Here is a 25441-nt window from a genome sequence, read left to right on the forward strand (position 1 = left end):
AGAAAGTCTGTATTAGCATGAGAGAAGGGAATTTAAAAAATTAATCCGTAAGTTTAACATGAAGAAAACACAGGATGTCCAACTCACCGGGGTCTTAGGAGAGATTATTCCCCCTGCCCAAAACATCTGCTTGAACATGATTTCTAGCTATGAACATGATCTCTCTGGCATGACTGTAACAGTTTTCAATTTGGAAGGGGGAACTGCTCACCTGTCTTTTACTCCAAGAGCATGAGGTTTTGTGAACATATCCGTGGAAATGATTGGATGGTCTACATGAAGCCACAGAGGCAGAAGAGAGATTACTCCAGAATTACTTTCAGGTAAACGATGCCTGATGAGGCATAACAATTACAACACAGATTATTCTCTTTAATAAGCAGGTCACCAAAGGTTTTTTTTCTCAAAAAGGTTGAAACAAGCTTTATTTTAACATACAAATCAGATTGTGTACAAGGCAAAACATACCCCTATAGAGATAGGCAGAGTGGATCTCCACACTGCACTTGCACTACAATAATCCTGAGACATGGACAAAAGCCCTAAAAATCTTTTTAATCACTCTTTTTATAGTCAACTCCATTTGGGAATTAAAAACATTATACAGTTTGGTGTCAGGAAAACAAATTACTTGTAAGGAAAATACCCAAGATAATGGTCTAACTCCCTGCTGTCATCCAGGTACACCAGCAAGAGTTCAGAACTTGAACAAATCAAGAGATGGAAATATGCAAGCTTACTTCATTAACACTGAAAAGCATACATAGAAGGATGCCAAGGTATTTTTGCTACCTTCAACTACTACTGTCTTCATGAACTGTCTGGTCTATGTGTCAAGTTTACATATCCTACAAACTTAACAAAGAGTTCTATACATTGTGTGTTAAGTTAGTAAAAACCCCAACTTCCTTTGCTTCCTTTCAATATGATATATGTGATATAGAAATATCTTTAAAAGCAGTAGAACTACAGGCATTTAAAGTCATTTCCCTAATATTAAAAACTACTTGGACACCCTCATTTTGCTACAAGACTGTTTTTCATTAAATGACATCAAAAAAAGGAAGTATCTTTTTCAAAAAAAAGTTAAAAGTAAGGAAATGTTATAGACATGTTTCAACTTTTTCTTTAGTTTTGCAACATATAAAAATAAGTTACACTATATATTATGGCTTTCATGTATTTATCTACTCATTTAGTAGTAGAGTGTCATTGTAAATTTAAACACTAGATGTTGTAAATAATTAACCTGCCATGTTCTTCAGACTTTACTTGAGTTTTGAATTTGTGAGAAGAAACAAGCAAATATTAGTGGGAAAATTAAGAAGCCTCCAGAAAAACTTAGATAGCAAGAAGCACCTGTAGAAGAAGTCTTTCAGAGAAATTTTTTAGTCAATTTACATTTTTCATTTGATTTTTAAAGCATTTTAAAATCAAAGTTTTAATTTAGTCTTCTTGGCAAAATAAAGGCCAAGCCAAATATCCCATACACTTCAATAGTCAGAACTTCCTACTGAGCTTCATTTCAGAAATGTTGACATAATAGTATGCTACTATTATGTTACTGAAGTAGTGATTGCGCTTTAATGGTTGTTAATAATACAAGATAATAGATTTGGTATGCAGCTATCTGAAAAAGGCCACAATAATGCTAAACCAACATGGCTCAAAACTGCAACACAGCTGCCCAATATCAAGTGTTGTTCACTACCAAAAGGTGCTTGAGTCAGACTGAAAGACTTCAATTACACATTGCTGTATTATTAATGGCTATATTATTAATATACTTACATTTTGAAGACTAAAGTTGCATTCAAATCAGACAAGCTATGACAACATTCAAATACATGTAAATAAAAAGAATTCTAGATTCATAGCTGAAGTAGTAACAAAAAATCTCATTGTGCAATTGATGTGGCATTTGCAACAACAACAAACTTATGAATTCAATAAGAAAGACTGTGGCACCAAATTTGGGAGTATTTTCAAGCTCTAGTTTTACTCAGGACAGAAGAGTTGCCAGCTGAACAAACTTAACTGACTACTGTACTTTCCAGCTCTTTGTAAACAAGACTCCATGTTGTGCACAAAAGAGGAGCTTTCACTCCCCTTTTTCTTCAAGGAAAGTATCTGAAAAGGCAAGCTGTAGTGATTGCTTCTGACAGCAGTAGAATAAAGAAGCAGATAGAAAAGTAGGTATATATAAAAAAGTTCTTAGAGTAAAAGCATCTGTCCTGGTTTGACTTTGTTTATGAAAAGGCACTTTACATATTGCTAAAACTCCAATACTGTACTTGTCCTTGGAGTTTTTCTGTTAGAAGGCTGTGTTGCAAGGTGGTCAGCATGAGGATGCAAATGTTCTTTACACACTGCCTATCTGCTACAAATTTCATAATTACACAAAGTATCTTACACCAGTTATTTAGAAGAATAGATTCACGTTCAAAATAATAACAGGTCTTCAAACAACACTTCAGTGATGACAGATGATCTGTCAGAGCCAAAACACCACCTGTAGTGAGTTCACTCTGATAAAATCAGCAATGTGAATCTTTCAGAAGTGAGTCCTCAGTCTTTTGTTTTCTTCTCGCAGTCTCTCAATTTCAGCTACTAAGCTTTCATTTACAGAGTATCTTTCAAGTAAAGCATGCATTTCATTCTACAGAAAAGAAAAAAGTCTCAGTCAGTAGTAATAAAGTTAATAATTCCAGTTTTATCCTATTGGCTTTCATATTTCTTTTAAAAATGAAATAACGTAGATAATTCTGTTTTTAAAAACTTTTGATAAGAAAAGTAAGATTTTCCCTTTTAAGCTGACATACAGTATTTTGATCATTAATACATTAGTGAATATTTTATCAAAGGATATTTTGCAGTTCTTCAGGATGAGAATCTACTAATGCAGATTCCATTAAAATGCTCAGAACCCAGACAAGGTCTTTTTAATGCAGATCAAAAGAACAAAGATTCATAAAAAGGTGAAGCTAAAGAATAAAGAACAGCTCAGTATGTATACAGTACCTACAAGTGAAGCTTTCTATTTGAATTCCATCTATCTTTTCCTTACCCCAGCCTTTATAACTCCTGAAATATGGAATTCATACCTCCTCAACCCCTAGAGTCCCTTTATTAACCAAAGAAAAAACAATTTAACAGATTCCCATTCATGCTTTCCCCTTTCCTTCACATGAAATCCTCCCTTTCTCGGTCTTAATAAACAAAATAGATTTTCTGTTTTGAGAGAAGATGGCATGCCTTACTATTACCAAAACTGAAAACTGAATACATTTCCCATCATGGTCCTTGTACATACCAACTGCATATGGAATTGCTTGATCATCTCCACTTGCAAATTCACAATATCTCGATGGCATGCTTCTCTGGGGGAAGAGTTGCAAAAGGAAGATGCTTAGACCTACTTAGGAAGCAGTCTCTCTCATACCCTCAGCACCCAAAACTCTACAATTCCTCACCTTCACTCTCATCTAGAGTCTAGAAACCCTTAGACCATGAAACAATCTTCTACAGCTTATTTTGGAATACTTTTGTTATGATATTGATTTTTATAAGTACCATTTTTTTCAGCACATAAGAAGATGCAAGACTTTTCAGTCTGGAAACAAATATATACTTTTCAGTTTGGAAACACAAATGAAATGGTGATATCAAGATTCTTTTTCACTTGCAAGCTATAAGCTCCTCTCATTTTTACCATTCAAAGCTAATTTTCAATCCCTTGATGATAAGCACTGCAGAGAAAGATACTTATCTCTACTTGAAGATCCACCTTTTCAGTATAAGCCTTTCAACAGTATTAAGGGCCCAAAACATCAACTGTGGTAAGTTATACATTATTCTCAAAATAATGGAATGATCAAGGTTAATCTACATAAAAAGCAGTGGCAGTGCTGTCTGCGAAGCGGACATGAATTTGTTAATTCATGGGCAACCATTCCACACTACAAAAACCAGCCTAGAAAATAGCCTCTGATCATGACATTAATACAACAGTTCCAGAAGCTGAGGAAGAACAAGGAGAACAGCTGACAGTCAAGCAGCAAGCTGACAAGTTCTTCCTGAACAGTGCAGCACAGTGCAGTTGTCTGGGACCGAGTACTGTGCCATGGGTACCACTGGCCTGACAAAGTAACGCGTTTCTTCAGTAGACACACACAGATCTTCATTTTCCTTTCCTCAAACATACAGCAAACCCAAAGGCAATCTCTACCACTTTCTCTTTCCACAGATTATTGTGCTACAGAATTCCTGCTGGAGACAATCATCTTCAGTGTATCAAGTATAGATGCCAGCTAGCATCCTATAAATCCAAAGATGTAGGTTGTCTCCCAAAGACAGGGAGATCAAGAAACAAACATCCTTTTGGAACCAAATGAATTATATATTATTCCTGGTCCTTTCCTGAAGTTTCATGGTTTTGCTCCCCTTTTACTTGAAGAGGAATGAATTTCAGGCAAAGAACATAAAAATCCTTTCCTCAGGTTTCAGCAGATGAAAGGTAGTTACATCAATGGGAAGCTTACAACAGTTCCCTTCCCTCTTGCTGACCACTAGTACTAACAATAAAAAGTTGTTTACTAAGGTTCACTACCAACTAATAAAACCAAAGTACTAACAATCTTTCATAATCAGTTTAAATGTATCTGCAACTTAAAACTGGGAAAAGGGCCAGCAGAGCCTTCCAGCCACTCCAGAAAATATAAGTTAGAGGAGAAACACAATATTTAAGGCTCCAGATCTGAGGCACTGGAAGTAAAAGGCTGGCACACATAACTTCTAACTCTGGGGTGCCCTAACATAGATTTTAAAAAGAACACATCTGCAACACATAGACTGCATTTTAAGTTACATCATTCATGTGTTCATCAGATGTGTGTTTATTACCAAAAAATTCCAGGGGAGTTTTACCATACTAAATTATGTAAAGACATTAAATAACATTGGATGTATTTTTTCTGTTGGCAGATACAGAACAGCCATGGCACACAGACCTACTAAACTAGTTTTGCTTTGCTTTTTTTCATCAAGACAGCAGCAGTTCCCCTGCCCTGCAATTCTTCTCCATTATCTCCCTTCAACCCAAATCATCTTAAACACAGGCTGGGAAGTGATGCCCTAGATAAAATTCTCTTAACTTCTTCACCTTCTTCCAACTCCACTCTAAATAGAACCATGCTGATTTGACTTCCTTCAAGACAATTGGAATGTTGCTTAGATATCCACAAAGCAAGCTGACACCAACCATCACTTACAGTACAGATGTTATTTCAATGAAAGCTCCACCAGCAGAAATACACACACACTGTTTCACCTTACACATGCCAAGATACCAACAATCAAAGCCAACACAAGTCAACTGGCTATATCAAATTCTCCTCACTGTGAACTTGAAATTTCTCCTGCTGGAATAGGGAGACAAGCAAGGAGGAAAAGAAATCAGTGCAAGGCTTCAGGAAAAGAGCAGAGACCTTGCTATGCAGACTAAATTTACCATCTGAGAAATATTCACTCATTCTGGAAACATCAGCAAAGTCATACACCAACAGCCCTCAGAGCCATCAGTCTAATTAGTCATCAGAGCTATTAAAAACTAAGTTTCATACCTAGTTTTTCAAAAATAGGGCTATAAATGGTGTAATTTTCTAATCCAAAGAGAAATTTGTTTGAGCAGATGCTGAAACACCTCATTAAGAAAACATGTCATTGAAAACAAAACACTCTGCAGGAACAGCAGTACCTGAAGTCATCCATTGTTTCTTGTATCATATTCTGAATGAAGTTGATTTGAATTGCTGTCAGAGGTGCATTTGGTCTGCTACTCCCAATGGTTTCTACTATTTTTTCTGACAACGAACTTGCAACGCCAGCAGTGACAGATGATGTTATCTTTGAACCTTTACAATTGAAAATAAAATACTGAGAACCCTCATGACAAATAAAAACCACTCATATCACCGCATTACTTTAAAAAAAAACAATTATTTAATTACATTTTAAAAAAACAATTATTTAATTAATTTTACCTCAAATATTGGTCGGTAAAAAAAAAAAAAAAAAAAAAAAATCTGATTTAGAATTAATCTTTCCAGAAGCAACTAGAGACATTTTAGGAGGGCTGGCTTGATTTAAAGAACCGAGATCAAGTCCATTGTATCAGATTTCATGTCAGTTTACAATCAGTCACACCTAGAACTGGGACAAAATTATCAACTTACTTGTTGAGGTAGTACCATTTACTGGTAGATCATATGCAGGATGGGCCTGAATATTCTTTGTTATTTGTTTCTCATTTGCATCAGGAGTAGATGATGGTGGAGAAGGTTCTGTGCTTGGTAAGCTTGATTTTGAAACCTGACAACAGAAAGATTTTATTTTTATTTTAAAGATTAAATCTACTTGTTACAATTGTGTAATTGCACTTGATGAGTAAGTTTTCCGAAATGTACCTTCAAACATTTTTCCTTTTAGGAATCCGCTCAGAAATACATGTTTTTCATTTCCTAGCAAGATATTTGAAAAATGGATTGCTAAAACATTCCAAATTGCCTCAGGTGGGCACAAAGAAGCAAGTGCAAAAGGCGGGGGCCTCTAATTTTCATATCAAAAATGTTGTGACTAAGTTGTATCACTCCTAGCAAACTCAGGCTTCTCAGGAGCAATACAAAAGTAGCTAAGCTCTGTGCAGACACATCAAAGATATCTCAAGAAAAAGAGGGAGATAGAGAATAGGGAAAGAAGAGAGTGGAATTGACCTAACAATCAATCATACTAGTGCAACTACCCAGCAATTCTTCTTTTTTCTAGAAAAATCTAAATACTCCTCAGGCTACCCATTTTGTTTCATGGGAACTTATGTAACCTGATCTTATTTAAGACAAACATACATTTATCTTCCATTGCTGAAGGCCAATTCATCTAAATCAGACAAGGTTTTATGGATTTGTGTTAATAGTGTGTGAACAGAGTTGCAAAATAAAATCAGATTGGGCATTATTCAGTATTCTTTTCTTCAAGCAGCAGTATTCTGTCAAGATTCTAAAAAGAGCACTCATAACAAGAATACCTGCTTTAAATTGTCTTTAGATTCTTGTTTTCCAAGACTTATTTTCTTAGAGTCAGTCTCTGGATGCTCCTCTTCTTCTTTAATTGGAGATCCCAAAAGTGCATGTAATGGGCTAGACTGTGTCACTTGTGCACTACTGCCCACTACGTTTCTTTTTACTGGAAAGGCAACGGTTGGCTGTGGGAGAAAATCCAAACCCATCAGGGAGGACGGAAAATCCAAGCCTAAAATGAAAAGGGAAAGATGACACACACAGGTCAATAAACACACACACCACATCTATCCCACAGTAAAAATGCCTGCACACTCATACAAAATTGACAAAAGAAATTGATTGACAAAAGAAATCATCAAAAACTGTACTCCACAAAAAGTTACATCCTTCCATCCAACTTATGGTGCCTCCATCCTTATAAAAGTAGTAAAGCAGGAAATCATTCTGTATATCACTATAAATTGTATAAAGGAAAAAACCCAATTGCTTCAGGACCATACTCTAGACCTCCTGTTACCGTGTTGTTCTGGGAATCATCTGACACATTCTCAATGTGCCAGACAATTCCCAGAAAAGTTATTTCAGTGTCTGCTTTGGTCATTTGTTTTTTTCAATGGTATGACAAAATCAGCACGTGAGAACTAGCACAGACCTCCAAAGACTTATCACTGGCATATGCTTACCATTTCCTTGAGGATCTTCAGTCACTTTATTTGCAATAATATCTACAAAACAGCAAAACACAGACAAATGAAGTGTTTATTTGTATCACTGCATCAAGTTCATAATCAAAGACAAATTAAAATATCAAGCAGGTACAACAGTCAGTAACTCACAAGTGACATTTTGTCACACTACATGCAGAGGAATGATGCTTTACAAATTCCAGTATCAGTAACTTACCATCTCTGACTGGAGAAAACACGTCTCCTAAACTACTTCGATTCAAATCATCAAAATAACTTAATTCAGCACTTTTCCCATGATCTGCTTCTTTAGAGGGAATGACATCCAAGCTGGAACTATGGGGAAAACCTTCAAAAGGGCAATATCATTCCATTAGTAATTGACCTTTTCAAAAAATAACATACATTGTGGCTAAACAATCTCACACCATGATACTTGAGAAGCCCAGTGAGCACTTCAGAATCGTCTGCAGATGCCACTTAGAGGGTCAATATTAACTTGCTCATTTGGGCTGTCAACAAAGGTGACTACACCTAAAAGCTCAAGAGGAGGGTTGTAAAACTGGAGAACCCACCCATGCTCAGAGAAATCTATGTGCAGCAATTTTATGGTGCATCAGGTGAAGTCAAACTACTGACTGCACCTTCTGCTCATAAGGTAACCACATTCAGACAATAAAAATTTAAATTTGTTCTGCAAGAAAAAAAATTTGCTGTACTAGGGCCATTAAGCATTCCAAGGCAAATCATATGAAACACCTTTTTCAAGCTTACTTAGTGTTAGTATATTCTTTGCTTATTTCTAATATTTGAAAATCAACTTACATATTCTAATATAAGAAAATCAAATTGAAGTTACAATTGCAGGCAAAAAAACCAAAACCTCAACCAAACTTGTTCCTAAACCTTTCTTCACTCTACCCTCAAGCCCCTTCCCTGACCTAATCCAAAAGTGAAAAAGCTTTTTATATGCATGGCACCAAGGACAGCTGTCTAAAGAATGGAAGCATATCTTAAGCCCAAAAAAATCCCCAGTCGTTATTCAAACTACAGATTTTAGAAAGGGAATTGAACTGCTCAGACAACCACCAGAATAACTTTCATAATTTCACAAAATGTTCATAAAACCTATAAGTACTCCTCTAGGTGGGATTACTTGTTGAAGTGATCCAAATATGACTGTGTGGGTGACTGCAATTAATCATGTCCAAGTATTTACATTAAGTGGAACTTGACTCACATTTACAATTTCACATTTAAATGTATTAATAGATTACACTTTTCACTCCTTCAGATGTGTCAGCTGTGACACCAACATAGGACTGCACTTGCTAGTTAAGTAAATACTTGGTATACTGAGTCAAATCAGAAGTGCAGTATCAGCCTGTGCATCAGAATTTAGAGGATCTACATGGGAAAAGTGTAACATAAAACTGGGCCAAAATATCTTGTGCACTTTTACCCATTCCCAGAAATACAAATGCAGTAAGGTACTTAAAGCAGAGAATAGTTGGTAAATGGCAGTTTATGGGAAGCCAGCTCAAAGTACATCCAAGTTTCTCATCACATTCTGACTTCATTTATACTTTTGTACCTTAAAAATAGGTGTGACAAAAAGCCTTAATTTTGCTTAAATATGTTATCAGATTATTTTACTGAATCCTCCTTATTTTCTCGAAAGTTAAATCCCCTGAACAGGTTCTAGAAAAAATTCCAGACAACAAATGAAGTTTGTGGTTTCTTATCCATTCCCATTTTTAACCTTAAAGACAATATCTTCTGCAGTATTCAGAGGTTTTTTAACTTTTAAATTGAATACTCAGATGAAGGAAAATTGTTTTGCTTGGTAAGCCTTTACTTTGTTAAAACATTTATTTATTATGCACGGTCCCCTTTAAGGAGTAACAGCCATTACTGCCATCTTTATCTTCAAATAAAGACAATAAATAAATGTTTTAACCAAAATAAAATTTTCCACACCATTCAGTAATGTTGATTAGCTACAGTTCTTGCATACACAGGAAACATTCTACTTCACCTCATACTTCACTGCATACCCAAGGGAGGTCATTAATACACATCCCTATGGACTGCAGTGGCTTATTGCCTAATTACTGTTACTAAATGTATTTCTCCTTATTTTTAAAAGGGAGGAGGAAAGTGCTGTTACATTAAAATGGATTGAGGATTTTTTCAAAGAATCAAACTAGCAGTGTTACTGATTTGATATTTTCAGACCTCTTGAATTAAATAAAATTTTAAGAGTACATTTCACACAGTGGCAGTTTTGGATTGCTCAGAATTCTTACAAAGAAGTTGTTAATTTCAGAGGTATAGATAGCAAATACAGTTATACAACTAATCATACTTGCAACTATATTTAGCATCTTTCCTACCATGTGATACTGGAATCATGCCTCTCACAAAAACACAGTTCAGTTGTCACTTGGGTTTTTGGACTAGGTTGCTTTTTCTCACGGTGTTTTCCTAGGTTGGTTTTTGTTTTGTTTTGTTTTTTTCTTTTTGGATGAGGTCTGCTACTCCTATTCATTACAAGAATTACAAATCTTTAGGTCTGCATTCCATGCAGACATTGCATCAGAAACTACATTATGTAGTTTCTGAAGTAGTTTATGCAGAAACCATTATCTGCAAGAAGTCAGAATGCAGGAGGCAGTCCCACAGTTTTAAGACTTCATGTGTCTTCAGCTTATAGTAGGATCCAATTTACCTCCTACAGTCTCATAGCACGTGTTACACAGTGGGGAGGGAAAAGAAGTATTTGTATGTGCAGGTACATACACACAGTACTTCCTAACAAATGCCCTTCCCTCGGTGAAATTTTTATATTGTAATGGTCAAAACACAAAACACTGCTTCCATCTTCCCCATTATGCCAACTGTTTTAAGAGTAGGAACACAACATTACCTGTTTTCTCCTGAAAAATCTCTCCTCCCTTATTCTCATTTGTCAATGTAAGATGAGAGAAAACTGCTGCTGATGCTTGAGAGGCAATGTTTTTGATGCCAGTATTTTGAATTCCTCCAAGATTACTGCCAGCTTTGACTTCTACTCTTTTGGGCACAGGTTTATTTGAAGAACCTGTGATGTTAGACTAAAGAAAAAATAGAACCAATTATGAGAAGTTAGTATTCCTTTAACCCAAAGTAAAAAAACAAGACAATATACTTTCCTTTTTAAAAACAGTAAAAAAAAACAGTTCAAGTTGCAAAGGTTGCCAAGGAGATATGCCTTTATAAATACAAAAAAAGGTATCTTCATGTAACTTCAAAGAGCATGGGAGACATCCGTGAGGACCTCCACAAGGATAGCAACAATTTAACAGTGGCATGCCCCTGCATGATTCAATTTTGATCCCAGGTTTAGACATAGCAGAAAAAAAGAGTTTACAGTATTAGGGACTACAAATTTTACAGGAATAGTTAACCACTAGCAGCAAGTGTGCTAGAGAAAAAAGGAAAATCTCTGAGTGGTAAAGAATCCATTTCAAAGGTCCTCTCAGTGTCCCCTAAATGGAAGCACAGGGTTTCTCAATACAGTAGAGCCTAATTAAGTCTTGGAAGAACCTCTTACATCATCTCTATTATTTAATTAACTTCTACACTGTTTATATGTGCTAGCAAAAGTCCATATATAGGACATACAAAATATCTTCAGATGAGCAGCCCTTTGTCTTCTCCTTAAGCAGAAGAGCCATTACAGACCTTTCTGCTACTGCCTACAAATAACCAAAGTGGCATAAGCTGATCTGCAAAGGCAGCATATCCACACTAAAAAACCCAGAAGACTGCAAGTTCCACTTATTTCTACACTGAGGGCAGGAGTGGGGGGAATTCCATATTAACAATGCCTAAAAGAGTAGTTAAGACTAAGCAGTTTATAATTCCTAAGTTGGTATGATCCCATTTTGTTGGCAGCTCTAATGCTTAGAAAGTGAACACTAAACTTTTTTCAGAACTTAAACTTTTGCTTTGCTTTCATTAATCTGTACATTGAACAATAAAAGTACCTTGGAAAAAGTGCTGCTGAACTGAAGACGTATGCATTTCACACAGCCTTTGTGAGCAGGAACTGTTTTCACTGGTGATGTCAGCTGTCTTAAGTCATACTGGCAGATCATTCCCCGGGAACATCCTATAGCCAAAGTAGTACCATCAGGCATGAAGTCTACTGTGGTCAGAGGAAAATCAGCTACAATTGTTTTCAGTAACCTTCAAATATGAGAAATGACAGGATGAATCTTTTAGAATTCACAAGTTGGACTTTTCAACACAGAATATCTAAAAGAAATATATATACATATATATAAGCTTTCACAATTCAGCTACAGGTCAGTAGTTCAACTTCTCCAGTAGATGTAAATTCAGTGAACTATTTTAAGAAACAGTGGATTAGGCTTACACTAAGCATTCACGCTTAACAAGAACAAAAACTGCATATGCTCTGAAAGACTTCATGAGGACAGGATCACCTTGCCTTCTTAATAGCAAACACCAACATTATTTACTGGTATCATCATTTGCAGCAGCAACCACACTACATACATCCTCTCATCCTCAAGCTTCCCAAGCCTATCAACTCTGCCCCTCCCACAGCTCTAGGAAAAGCTTCAGGGCTTAGTTTGTATCCCTCTACTTCATCATTCCAAAACACAAACCGACTCCTGCTGCTAGGAGGAGCTAGAGTAAAAGCACTACTCATGCTAAAACTAATGTCCCACAAAACCACTTGCCATCCCATCCTCTATTTTTCATCCTTCCTGCTTTTTCATCCAGCATTCTCCCTTATCTCAGTAGTTCTGTGCACCACAGTCAAATCTTTTATCCTAACTAGAAAAGCAGGCAAGCTAAGCTCAGGTGGCTGGCACAGGCTGTACTGCCCCTCACAGAAGTTAACTGCTCTCTACCAACACTGGAGAACATCACCCATAAACTGGACTTCAGTTAGTTCCCTCGTGCCTTGGGGTTTTTCAATTGTTTGTCTGTTAACTTAGAAAGCAAAACAGACTATGGGACAGGTTCTCCAGTAGCAATATGCCAACCACTTCAGCCATTCTGCAAGGGGACTGAATGAAATAACTCATGTCATAATTAGGCATGTTTTTTCAGTTTATAACACCCAAAAAAGGAATCTTCTAAAATCAAAAAGTCTTTCATATACTCACTTTTTACCTAAAGTGTCATAGAAAATAATTCTTTTATCCAAACCTACAGTTACAAACAGCAGCTCATTGACTGGAGAAAAGCAGATTTCTGAGGCTGGTGCTTTATGAGGATTTTCAAAATTATGATACGGGATCTGGCTATTTACATCCCAGAGAGTTACATTTCCACTGTCAGAAACAGTGCCCAGCAAGGATTTCTTAAAGGATGAATATTTCAAGTGTCGAATAGGCTGTAAAACACACATAAAAATGTATTTTAATACCAATATTAAATATTATATTAAATTATTTTATAAAGACACAAACAGATTAGGAATACAAACTTAAAGTAGTCTACAAAGGCCTCCAACTCTGAAATATAAATAGTAAAACCAGAAAAAATAATTTTGCATTAAAATGCCATTTTTGCTACTGGGGGTGAGACTTTCTTTTTTTACTATTATGGGGTACCATATGAGCTGATCAGCAAAATTAAGCAGAAGAAAAATGAAACGTCCAGAAAAGTTTCTCAAATTTTCAGCAAATATCATGCCTTCATACAAAAAATCCCCACAACACATCTAAAATTAAAGTAGTGAAAAGGTACATTAGTTCACCAACTAGTCTTCTGCCAAGAATGTTAAACTTAATTCCCCTTGAGGTACTTGGATATTGGCCAGTTTGATAAGACACCCTGACTCCAGAGTTAAGCAGGTATGTAGGTCCTGCAGAACTGACTTCAACCTGTGGACTAAGACCACAGAAGAGGATAACATGTGAGGTTTATCACAAGCAGCCTTGCTATAGCAGAACCAGGAACTTAACCTGCCTTTCAGAAAAGCTATTTTGTTTCCACCACATTGCCTCGGAGGATGTTTCAGAAGCTCACTGCTCTAATACTACAGTATTCAATTTCCTGATTAATTTTACTTATGACTCAGCTGTACCTATTCACTCCAGGGACCATAATACCCTTACACTTAAACAGTTTCCTAACTCCCCAGTGCTGCTATCCTGTTTTAAAGAACAGCAAACTCACCCTCCTCTGGGCTCTATTTTGCATATTAAAAAAATGAGAGTCCTCCAGGACTGTTTTTTCAGTACCATCAGTCTTTTTGCAACTCTCCCAGTAGGAATCTTTCTTGAATATGGACAACTAAAATCTTTTATGTTCCTCAAAATATTTGGCTCTTATTTGAGAATGTTTTAGTCACTGTCATTTACATTAAGAAATCCAACTCCTTTCCCTTGGGAATTTTTAAATCCTATTCTAATAAGAACCTCAGTTGTCCCCTAAGTCTGGTATCTTGATTTCTACTCTGTCACAGTTACTCCTGTGTCTATAGTTTCAATCATTTTTTGATACTGACACAATCCTCTTATGGGCAAATGTCTTCCCACTGGGTTTCATCACAGCTCTACCTAGAATCATTGAACTGTTAAGGCTGGAAAAGATCTCAAAGCCATCAAGTCCAAGCCTCACCCCAGCATTGCCATGTTCACCACTAAATCATGTCCCTAAATGCTATCTGTTTCTTGAATGCTTTCAGGGATGATGATTCCACACTTCCCTGGGCAGCCTGTTTCAATGCCTCACTCATTACCCTTTCAGAGAGGAATTCTGTCCTAATACCCAATCTAAACTGGTGCAACTTGAGGCCATTTTCTCTTCTCCTATTGCTTGTTACCTGTGGGAAGAGACCAATCCCCATCTTGCTAGTACCTATTTTTCAGGTAGTTGTGGAGAGCAATAAGGTCCCCTCCTGACTCCTTTTCTCCAGGCTGAACAACTCCAACCCCCTCAGATGCTCCTCACAAGACCTGCACTCCATATTTTCAGCATTACTGAAAATATTAAACACACAGATAAAGAAAGAAAATATTTGTTTGATTTATCAATATACTGAGTTTCTTACCCATCCTATCTAGTATTTACCCATCCTTTCTAGTATTTACCCATCCTTTCTAGTATTTACCCATCCTTTCTAGTATTTTCTCACAAAGCACTGAATCAAGTACTTTACTCAAGTCCAGTCCAATGAGTGCTGAAATATTTAATTTGCCAGAAAATGCTCTCAAAATCTATTTTATTCTGGTATAGACCACACCACACAATGGATTGTACTGGCCTTTATCCTATTTCTGTCTTTAACTTCCTTTTGATGGAGGTGTGTGTTGCTTCATATTTCTCCAGCATCACTTCCAGCACTTGTGTGTCTTGCTGGAAGCCAAATTGATTCAACCTGCTTTAAAGAGGTGGCACCTTCAACTGCATGTTCAAATAGGAAAGATTACAACTCTTCATCATTAATATGGTCCTCTACTGGTCACAGTATTATCATCATTTTTCTCACATTGAAAAAAAATACTGAGAGATTCAGGAGTAACAGCTTTAATTACAAACAGGATCCCCATGGGAAATATTCCTGACCCTCGCAGTTCTCTCAATTCTTCACCTCCTAATACCTTCCTCCTTACTGACCTGGCATCTGCTCATGTTTCATTTTCTCACTCCTGTCCTTCTGCCCATCAAGATTACTTGCTTTTAGCTCTTCTCAAACCTTCTTTGCTATCCTACCAAGTCAGCTACTTCCTTTCCTCCTTTATCCTTTTAATCTTACAGGTCTGGGCAAGTTTCATATGCCTACATTCCCCATATTATCACTGCTCCCCAGTTTTAGCTTTAAAAGCTGACAAACTTTTCACTATATGGAGTAGCCAGAATCCATCACACTCCTTTACAAATCAGCCAGCTGTTCAAACAGCTAAACTAAATCCTGTTGCTAGGAGAACTGCACCAGGCAGTGAAGACTTGAACAAACATTGTATTTTGAAACAAACTTTAATTTATCCTCACAACAGCAAGCAGACAAGAATCTGGTAGTCTAAATGAATGCCAATAGCAAAGACAAATTATGGGATCTGCAAACAGCTCTACAGCTCTGCAAGAACTCAATTCTAATAAAACACAAAGGTGTTCTAAATTAAAATCAATTAACAGACTACAGGCCAATGCTCCAATGAAAAGAATTTTGTTTAAAGTCAGAGAAAGCACAGCAACCTTGGGCTATTCGACTACTTGTAGAACCTACACAACATGAGAAATTAACTGGCACAGAAACTACATTCCAGCATGCTGAATCAAACACAGACAAGCTAAAATTTTTAAGGTTAGTTAGACTTCACATTCCTCAATTCTAAAAAAAGTCACTATGGAATGGTGATCCTTCCTAAGACACAATACTGTACCAGGATCAAACAGTAAAATACACTGTTTATCTATTCAAGTTTACTCTTAAGGAAACCCGGCCCCTAAGCCATAAATCAAGTAAAGGCTTTTTAAATTTAACAGAATTACACAAGCCTTCAGATATTTTCTTCACTGTAGAATCAATTCTCCAATTAAAATCCAAAACAATAATAAAGACATTTCTGCACATAAAAGCAAAGAACATTTTTAGGACCAAAGACAAGCTGGTAAACTGGGACATCCAAGTAGCCAATTCATTACAAAATCATAGCTCAATTCCACTTTAAATGAAAGCTATAATCAAATAACTGCCCTCCCTAAGAAAATGTTGTAGACCCTTTAGAATGTGAACAGGAGCTCTTTGTTTGCCATCAAATAGCTTTATCCATCCTAAAAGTCACTCAGCTTTGCAGCAGACTTCTTGATTTCATCTGACAAAACAGTTATTCATGGCGTATCTCTTACTCCTAATCACTTTCTGGTAGAAAGAACTGAATATATCAATCAGGTTCATGCAAATCATCCTCACAAGAATTTCTTAATTTTCCAATTAATTAGCAGCATAGTCTGCACTCTGGATATTCGCCTCAGCTCCACAATCCAGCCATGGACCTCCCTGCTCCTGCCTCACATACACATTCCTCACAAGATTGTAACAATCAAGTCAGAAAAATGACCTGACTATAGAGATGGATTTTTAAGATCAAACCAAGTATGAAGTACGATTTTGCTTCAATATAAGTATGAGACTGGTGATGGATCAAAGCCACTGCAGCACCTAGGAGCAGAAATAGTTTAAACTTCACAGAGATTTTTCATCAGAAAGTATACCATAATTCCCGAGATGCTGTGAGATTGTAAGAGATTTTTCACCACGTTACGCTGTTCATGTGAGACAGGAGAAGAATTTAATTTGACACTATCTGCAATCTAAGAATGAAAAAGTTGTTGCAGTAACAGAAAAGGAATAAGTCACAACTTCAGCATTCCTTGCAACATTAAAGGTCAGGTTTAGGACCAAAACAAAAGTTCTGCATCCCCCAGGCAGCCCCTACCTCTGTAAAAATGATTCAGTAACAAATGAAAGCATGCCTAGAACTGAAATACATGGCTATCCATAAGACAAGACAATTCTCACTAAGAGCACACACTGGAATTTCCAGTGGGACAACACAGCTCATTTACTACTGCAAATGCTCTTGTATCAAGGAATTTCCCTTGTGATGCCCACTAATTCTTTTAATATCTTTTGAGTAGGCAGGAAGGATTTGCACTGGCAAACCCTACCAAGGTCCTCAGGTAGTACATATGCTTTGTGTTTGCCTTGTGCACCATCTTCCTTCAAACTAGTTCTCCCAAATACTAACTAAACACCTAAGTAGGTAACATTAAACCTCATTACTTTTCTCTTTGAGCATCTGTGCAATTTTAACCTCCAGATTAAATAAACTTATTTCCAAATACAGACTTGTATTCACCCCACCAGTACAGATATCTTTGAATAAGTTAGAACCCAGACTGCATGGTCTTTGCCCTCTGCAACAATATACACTCAGTGGTGAATTGAAATTCTGTTTTGGTTTGTAAAGCCAACTGCGCTTTAATCACTTCTAAGTTATCTAAAAGTTTGTTCTTGAGGAGCCAGTGTCTACCAAGTAAAATTTGCTGTAACCTGTACAGAAAAAATGGCACTTGAGAAATTTGTATTTCAATGCTACCTAGTATTTAAGGCTATAATGCACACAGCAGTCTGCTTCCTCCTTTCCTTAAGGGCACTCTTAAAAATTAAAATGAAACAGAATATCAAAACTTAAAAGCTCTTGATACTTTCAATTGTACTTGAATTGTACTTTCAATTTCTAAAGACTGCAAATTAAGCTCAGTACCTGAAAGGAACTTAACATTGATAGCCTACCTGTCTGTTGCCATACCCAAAGGGACTACTTGAGAAATTGGTGGTAACACTGTGTAGGATGATTTCACCACTCAAAGATCCAGAAGCAATATAGCCATCATTCCAATTATATGCAACACACGTGATTTCATCTTTATGTTCCTGTGGAAAAGGGAGGTTAGAGGGAGAGTGTCAAAGATGTTCTTCCGAATTTATGCTTTTGCAAAAAACTTCAGCTGATTTTTTCTGACTATCTGTGACACCTTGAAAGATGTAACAGTTGTTACGGAATATCACAGGAAACAGCAGCAAAACGTACCAAACATCAAGCATAACCACCCTCTGATTGTTTCCACTGGGTGACTTCCATAAATTAGTCAAGATGAACATATAATTCTATACAATATTTTATTATGACAACCACAGACATATGTACCACAGGTGTTATTAACATTATTTTAAAAGTGAAGTCTCCCAGAAAGCAGTGATACTTGCATAGATACTTGAATATACTTCCTGTTAATCTGATGTACTACTGACAACTTCCTCTTCTGTCACTTTTAGACCTAACACATTTACCAACCAGCTTTTCAGTACAGTCATTTGCAGTGATGATATTGTGTATAATGAACATGTTTTTTCCCCTATATTCCTACACAGGGGAGGACAATGAAGTACTTCTAACCCAAAAGATAGGAATTTAAGTATTGTATTGGATACCTAGAGGTTTTGTTTCCAACTGTAACTCTGAAAGTCCAAGAAAAAAAGGATAAATCAAAGCTGAAGTTTCGTAGTCTCTTAAAACAGAGTTGCTAAATAAGGGCAAGCCATCTACTGAAGGCACGTGGGAAAGATACTAAACTACGTTTTTGTGCATCATAAAAAAGTTCTAGAGAATTCATCCTGGATCAGTTAGAAGACAATCATCCCAGTTTTGCACAACATTAGTTCTGCTACAGTATTGCACAAATAGAGAAGTGTCTTCTCATTCAATGTAACAAAACCAGCAATTACTTGGAATGAAACTCCTGGAAAAAATCCTCATCAGACAACACCAAAAAAAAAAAAAAAGTCTATTCTGGAAATTTAAATTGTAATTTTAATTTCAGAATTGTCCTTTGAAAACACCAAGTTACATATGTTCGTTAAATTTGCTATTTATAGCACATAAATAACAGAAACTTGAACAAGACCCAGGTGCGTGCTAGCTCCTATCTGTGACCTTGATCCAGACAGACACCAGACTTAGAGAAAGTACATTTTTTACAGCTGGCAGCAAAACCTGGGAGTGGAAAGCTACAGCTCTTCCTCAGCCAAACTTACCTTTAGGCTGCGGTAAATCTTCTTGGACTTCAAATTCCAGATATTAACTGTGTTATCAAGGCCTCCACTGACAAGATATGAAGAACTAGAATTCAAGCCCACACATGTCTGTTTTGCCTAATGGAGAAAGAAGAAAATGTATGTTAAAGATAATTAAGGGATTTATTCAAATCTACTTCAAAGCATATTGATGTGCATTTCCATTTTCATCAGTACAAATAGTCCCAAAGACAGACAGACCTATTCAAACTCCACAGCCATTTCCTATCAAAAAGGCATTTCAAATCAAGTCCAGTTTGGACATATATTTAATATACTTCAAGAAGTAAGTATATTAATTAATAAACCTTCACATACTAGCATTTCCCCATTCTCATTTTAAATTTTTTGGCACCTTTTCCTCCAATATGCATTTTCCCTTTAAATTATAGCTCCGTAAAGAGCAATCATAGTATTTTATTCAGGTACTCAGGTTTTTTTAAAGAAATTCTAAGTTAAAGAAATAAAACTCTTAAAAGAAAATTAAGAAGTTGTCTAAGTTACATACTTCACATTCCCTGAACATTACAGGGAATATTATAGCAGCACACCTCATAATTCAGTTAAGTGGTTCTTTTAAAATAATCACTGAAGTACCAGCTTTTGAAAAAAAAGGTCAGTCTTAATGACAGGCCTACATTGAGGACAAATTATTATTCAGTTCCATCACATTGAAAATTCACTTTTAAGTTTTCAAAAATTGAGTGAAGAAAAAACAAGTCCATCTAATTATTGACATGGTAAAATTGCAAGGGATTGCATATAGTTATAGGTCAAATTTAGTGAAATCTTCAGGACAAACACTCCACCTTTGAAAGGGTTTGCTTCAGCACCCTAAAAGCAAGGTTTGAACAACTTTACAGAAAATTTCCAGTCCAGACTAGCATTACAACAGCTATCCAAGGAGAATAATTAGAATGATTTAGAACATTAACAAGCTATTTAGGTGACCATGTGAAGAGACTCTTCTACAACCAAGTCCAGCTTTTTGAAGTGCCACACTTCCTTTTAACTAGAGAGAAAAAAAAAGCCTTGAACACAACACAAATTTTCTTGTTTCTTGCAATACAAGCTGGCACATATATGGTCCAAGAACAACCCCTCCACAGACTCTTATGTTTTCCAGTGTACATTTCATAGGCGTGCATAATACTGACAGCTCAAGCTGGAAAATGAAGCTCAAACTTCAGCTATTCCATCTCCTACACATTAGATCACACCTGAATCACTGACTGCCTCAAGTTATCACATTTGCATAACTGCATCTGTATCTTCTTACTGACAGAACTATTTTAAAAGCACTATTGCCCCCACTCTTTCTATGTGTTTTACAATACACGAGGAAATGTTTCTATGTATGTGTCATAATTCTAACAATACTAAAATTACACTGACCCCAATATGCAGAACAGATGTGAGACACACAGGATACCAGGTGAACTGGGGAAAAATGAGGGAAGGCATTACTCATACTTACTCCTTCAGCTATTTCAAAGAGTGGGACAGGTTTGCTTTTACAGCTTGAAACAACTATTTTATCACCAGCAGCAGAAGCAGTAGCCAGGTATCTATCTTTGTCACAAGTTAAGGAACATAATTGTAGGATACTGGTGATTAATAAAAGCAACAGGAAGTTTCTCTTATTGAATAGAAGACAGATTGGCTAGACAGTCTAAAGCACTGGACCTTGAAGGGACCTAGAAACAGAAACATAAAGCTATTTTCCAAGCTTTCATTAAGAAGCTCTTGAATTAACTACAGCTTTTACTTGCCAGTACAAGACAGACAGCAATTTCTTTGATAGAAAAGACGAGAAATATCAGCCAGGTATTATTTAAGAGCTCTTTACCACTAAGGCAGCTTCTCCAGTCTACAATTCTGCTTCCCCACACCCTCAAGTAAGAGCCCCATTTATCACTAGTTCAAAGGAATGTCTGTGGCTGTTAGCAGACTATGGATTTAAAGAACGGTCCTGGTCATGACAAATGTTAGACTACTTCACTACACAGTTTCTAGAGTACAAAGAGCACTTGCCAGTTTCTCCCACTCTGTACTGAGAAAAGAAAACAAAAGCCCAAAAAGAACCTTTTATGAAACCAAGTACCCCAAAGTAATAAGAACATTTATAGAATTACAGAGCAGGAAAACTGCATCTGCACTGCCACCAAACAGAGTAATCACTCAGTTCTGGCCAATGCCCATTGTGATTTTGTATTTGCTCATTAAAGAACAACACAGGTTAATTGGCTGGATTTAACACAACAGAACCAGCAGGCACAGCAGCGCTTGCTATTGCTTTCATTATTTTAAGGCACTTTTGTATAATTTTACAGAACTATGTGTAACCAGAACTAATGCTTTATCCCTAACAAGCTGACAAGTCTATAAAGTACTTCATTGTTTCAGTCCTGGGAGATGAAGAGTAGACTTGGTAGAAGAAAGCATGTAGGACAGACTGACTGTAGATAAAGTTTACTAAACACATACAAATGTGTATGCATACACATGAAAACATTACATCTGTGTTTGAAATTCTCTGCAAGCTCCATAGCTAAACCATTCATTTGTCTTCCAATTGGTGTAACTTTCTTTCTCATACATTAACTTGGAGGACAGACATTCAGAACTTGCAGGACTCATATGCTGTGTGACAGCATCCTGTCTTCCTTCTACATCAAGATGAGGCATCACCATCTTCTCCCGTGACAGCCACACAAGCCGTTCTCCTCACAGCCCACTGAGATTTCTTATACTCATCCAACACTTGGCCCCTCATATTATCCAAGACTTCCCTGGCTTCCAAGTCAGAGGTGGAAGACCAAAAAGGGTCAGATCCATTTTGATGACAAACCACCACCATCCCATGAGTGTTATCCTACACAACAACGTTTGTGCTTCCTCTCCAAATGCTACAAGCAATGGAAAGAAAACCAGTGCTTAGAGGTAAGTGAACATTATCAAAGACCATCAGAATCAACAAGAAGCTGTCCTACCAAAAAAAAATCTTTGATTACAATTTTCCTCACTATACTATGTACAGAATTTTATGACACCAGCAGTTGCTTTGCTCAAGCTTGTCAGTTAATTAAGCACTGTCTTGAAAGCAAGTATCATAATCAACTACTGAAGAAAAATATGAGTAAGCTTTACAGTTGGCAGAAAATTCAGGCATATTACAGCCAAAAGTGCTGGCTCCTAAGACAAGAAACTTCTTCAGAAGTATTTGCCATCATGAACTCATTCTATAAATCCCTTCAGCACCGGGAACTGCAAAACTTTGGCCAAAATATAAACAAACATTTTTATGTGAGAACTCAAAACATGTCAGGCCTGTGCTTTACAAACACTTCAATAAAAAAAGGAAAGAAAAAACCACTGGAATTTTGCAGAACACCCACAGAAATATGACTGAAACTGTAAAGGATACTATTGCTGGCCCAGCACAGTGAACTGACTGGATGTGAGGGTGTATGTGGGTTGAACTGCTCCACCACAGTGAAAGATGAGGAATCCCATATTTTAACGTCATCTCCTGATGATGCAAAACGTATGCTTTCTTGCATGGCTGCACCTGTTCTGGCAAAAATAAATGAGTAAGTGAAAATATATAAAATAAAAAAATAAACCAGGCAACCTAACAATTCAAAATGACAATTTCAAATGGCATAGTTGACATTTTCTTGATACCAGCAACATTTACTTGGAGAGTTAAACAGTTAGTACCGTTCAGCTGCATACACGAGTGAAAGCAGCAGCCACTCCAAGCTTTTGCTGCTTGAACTCTGGCAGGAAATGCATGGTTTCTTTTTCACAAAGCCAGCCCCTCTATGGCACCAAGCGACTAAAAGGAAGCTTTCATCTCCACAGTTCGCAGCTGCCTACCAGGAAGCCCTGAGTATCCGAAGGACCCATTTCCCACCAGCAGATGGGGATCTACAAACCAGAATCAAACTATTGCAGGGCAAGGCGGCAGTACGGACCTCAGGGACTCACTTTAGCGTTCATCTCACCACTCCAAAGAAAGCATCCGAGAATCCTTCAGACTAAACCTTTGACAGTAGAATACGAGCGATAATGAGCCACCTTTCACCGCACCTTACAATTATTACGAAGCAAAAAGCCCAGGAACAATGTACTGCTACTTATTTTAACTGACACCTTTTAAGACTTAAAGCCAGGTTAACCGGTGCCTGGTTTGAAACGCTGACTCTCAGCTTTTTATTCCTGGTAATTTTAAATTATCAACAGATGAGGACTGTAAACTGTGAGCCTTCACTTCAGCTGAGAACACAAGCAGCCCTTAGCCAAAGTTTGCGGGATTTTTCCACACAGCTTTAGGCCATTCATTCTCACTGCCGGGACTGTTAAGACTCACAAAACTACACAAGAAATTCAGAGTCCACATACGCCTTCCCTGGGCAGCAGCCCGCGGAGCCGCTCCTCGCTCACAGCTTGTTTCCCGCCCCGCAATTCAGCCCCGGAGGCTGCGGGAGGAGCCGCACCCGCCCCTCGGCATCGCCACCGCCCGGCCCCGGCCCCGCTCCCGCGCTCTTCCAGCGGCGCTGCGCACCTGGCGGGGCGGGCACCGGGCCGAGCCCCCGCTGCTCGCCCTTGAGCCCGGCCCAGCGCCGCCTGAGGGACCGGCCCGGCCCGGCCCCGGCTCCGCCCGCCCCGCTGGGCCCGGCCGCACTCCCCGGCCCGCGCGCGCTCCCGACCCCGCTTGCCGCGCCGCGCCCAACTTCACACGCCCCGTCCCGGCAGCCCCCGCGCGCCGCTCCCGCCGCTACGGCGGCCCGGAGGGGCGGACGAGGCGCCCCGATCAGTCACCGGGGCCTGCCCGGGCGGCCGCTGCGGGACGGAACCGTGAGCCGGGGGCACCGAGCCGCTCCCTGGCACCTGCGGAGGCAGGGGGCGCTGGGCACGCAGTAAACCCGCCGAGAGTGGCTTTGAGGGGCACCACATCTGCCGCGATTTGAACTGGAAACGCAAATTGCAGTGCTTACCAAAGGCATCCAGCACTGCCGGCATCGGGGGTGTCCGTACCTCTGGGACACGGGCACATCATGGCCACAGGGCGAAATAAATGATAGCATTAATACATTACTAATAGGAACACCAAGTAATAGAGAATTGTGGCGTCTGTTTCCTGACTTGCAACTGTTACCCTGGTCATCCTGAATTTTACAGAAGGAGGGACTTTTTTGTTATTTCATCCGGTAAAATAAAAGGTAGCAGTTCTTTTACGTGATACGTGTTAGCACTGCTGCTTTCTATCTCTAAACACAAAATTATATGCTAAATGTAAAACTGTGCTAGACGTGGAACCTGTAGCAAAACTTTCTGTAGAGATCTGCCTGTGATTGAGTCTTTACCCTGTGTCCCCTCAGAAGCGGTCGAGCTCCAATGCCTGATTTACTTTCCTTTTCTGATGGAGGCTTGATTTTCCAAGTTCATTTAATATCTTGTCTGTAGAAGTGAACTCTGAATCAGGAGAAAAGAAACCATGCCACTGTTACACAAAATGCCATTATTTCCCTACAGCAATGAGGATCATGTCTGTTGCATCTATTAATCCTCATTAAGCAATCATTAGTCATAATTTACATCTTCAACCACCTGCCCTCTCAGCTGAGTGCTAAGGGATCCACAGCATTCCTGCAAGTCTTCTATCCTCACTCCACTTTATAGTCCTAATTTGCTGCTAAACCTGTCCTATTTCACTTCTGAGGCCAGCACTTGTTATTCCATCCCAGCTTCAGTACAGAGAGAATCTGAAACCTTTTCTTTACCACAGCCATTTCCTCTGGCATTTTTTTTCCCTTATCTCCTCTGTGGAGCACAACTGATTTTACAGACAGATAAATGAGCACCTGCCTGACAAACCCTGAAGCCTTGAACAATTAAAAATTTGGGGCATTTTAAATAAACGTGATCAGCATGTTTTGCTTCATTCTGTAACAGCCTCTCAGTTAAATCAGTTTTTCCTGCTGGTAGGACTTTTGCTGGCA

The 25441-nt window shown here is 38.1% G+C and overlaps 1 protein-coding gene across 2 annotated transcripts; it reads right to left on the bottom strand.

Moving 5' to 3' along the window:
• Positions 1-394: 394 nt before the first annotated feature.
• On the bottom strand, positions 395-24471 carry NEDD1 (NEDD1 gamma-tubulin ring complex targeting factor). Of its 2 annotated transcripts, XM_058022421.1 has the most exons (15): positions 24004-24042; positions 22861-23004; positions 20911-21005; positions 19395-19511; positions 18093-18233; positions 12949-13178; positions 11794-11995; positions 10692-10878; positions 7980-8111; positions 7760-7801; positions 7082-7305; positions 6234-6369; positions 5756-5912; positions 3314-3380; positions 395-2659 (listed from the first exon to the last, which is right to left on the bottom strand). In XM_058022421.1, exons 2-15 carry the CDS (start codon positions 22994-22996, stop codon positions 2555-2557), a joined length of 1971 nt encoding a protein of 656 aa, XP_057878404.1. In that variant the 5' UTR covers positions 22997-23004; positions 24004-24042; the 3' UTR covers positions 395-2554. The 2 variants fall into 2 exon arrangements, with proteins under 2 accessions (XP_057878404.1, XP_057878406.1); XM_058022423.1 differs by lacking the exons at positions 20911-21005; positions 22861-23004; positions 24004-24042 and adding an exon at positions 24437-24471.
• Positions 24472-25441: the final 970 nt, after the last annotated feature.

Source organism: Melospiza georgiana, chromosome 4 (assembly GCF_028018845.1).
Source record: "Melospiza georgiana isolate bMelGeo1 chromosome 4, bMelGeo1.pri, whole genome shotgun sequence".
Lineage (NCBI taxonomy): Eukaryota > Metazoa > Chordata > Aves > Passeriformes > Passerellidae > Melospiza > Melospiza georgiana.

Bases quoted from the DNA above. Each gene is read 5' to 3' on its own strand.
- NEDD1 (XM_058022421.1), bottom strand. From the start codon at position 22,996: ATGCAAGAAAGCATACGTTTTGCATCATCAGGAGATGACGTTAAAATA. The intron at 13,179-18,092 runs GTAGGCTATCAA...TGTGTTTTACAG, and splicing joins TTGGGTATGGCAACAGACAG to CCTATTCGACACTTGAAATA. The intron at 8,112-10,691 runs GTAATGTTGTGT...GCCCTTTTGAAG, and splicing joins GATTTTTCAGGAGAAAACAG to GTTTTCCCCATAGTTCCAGC.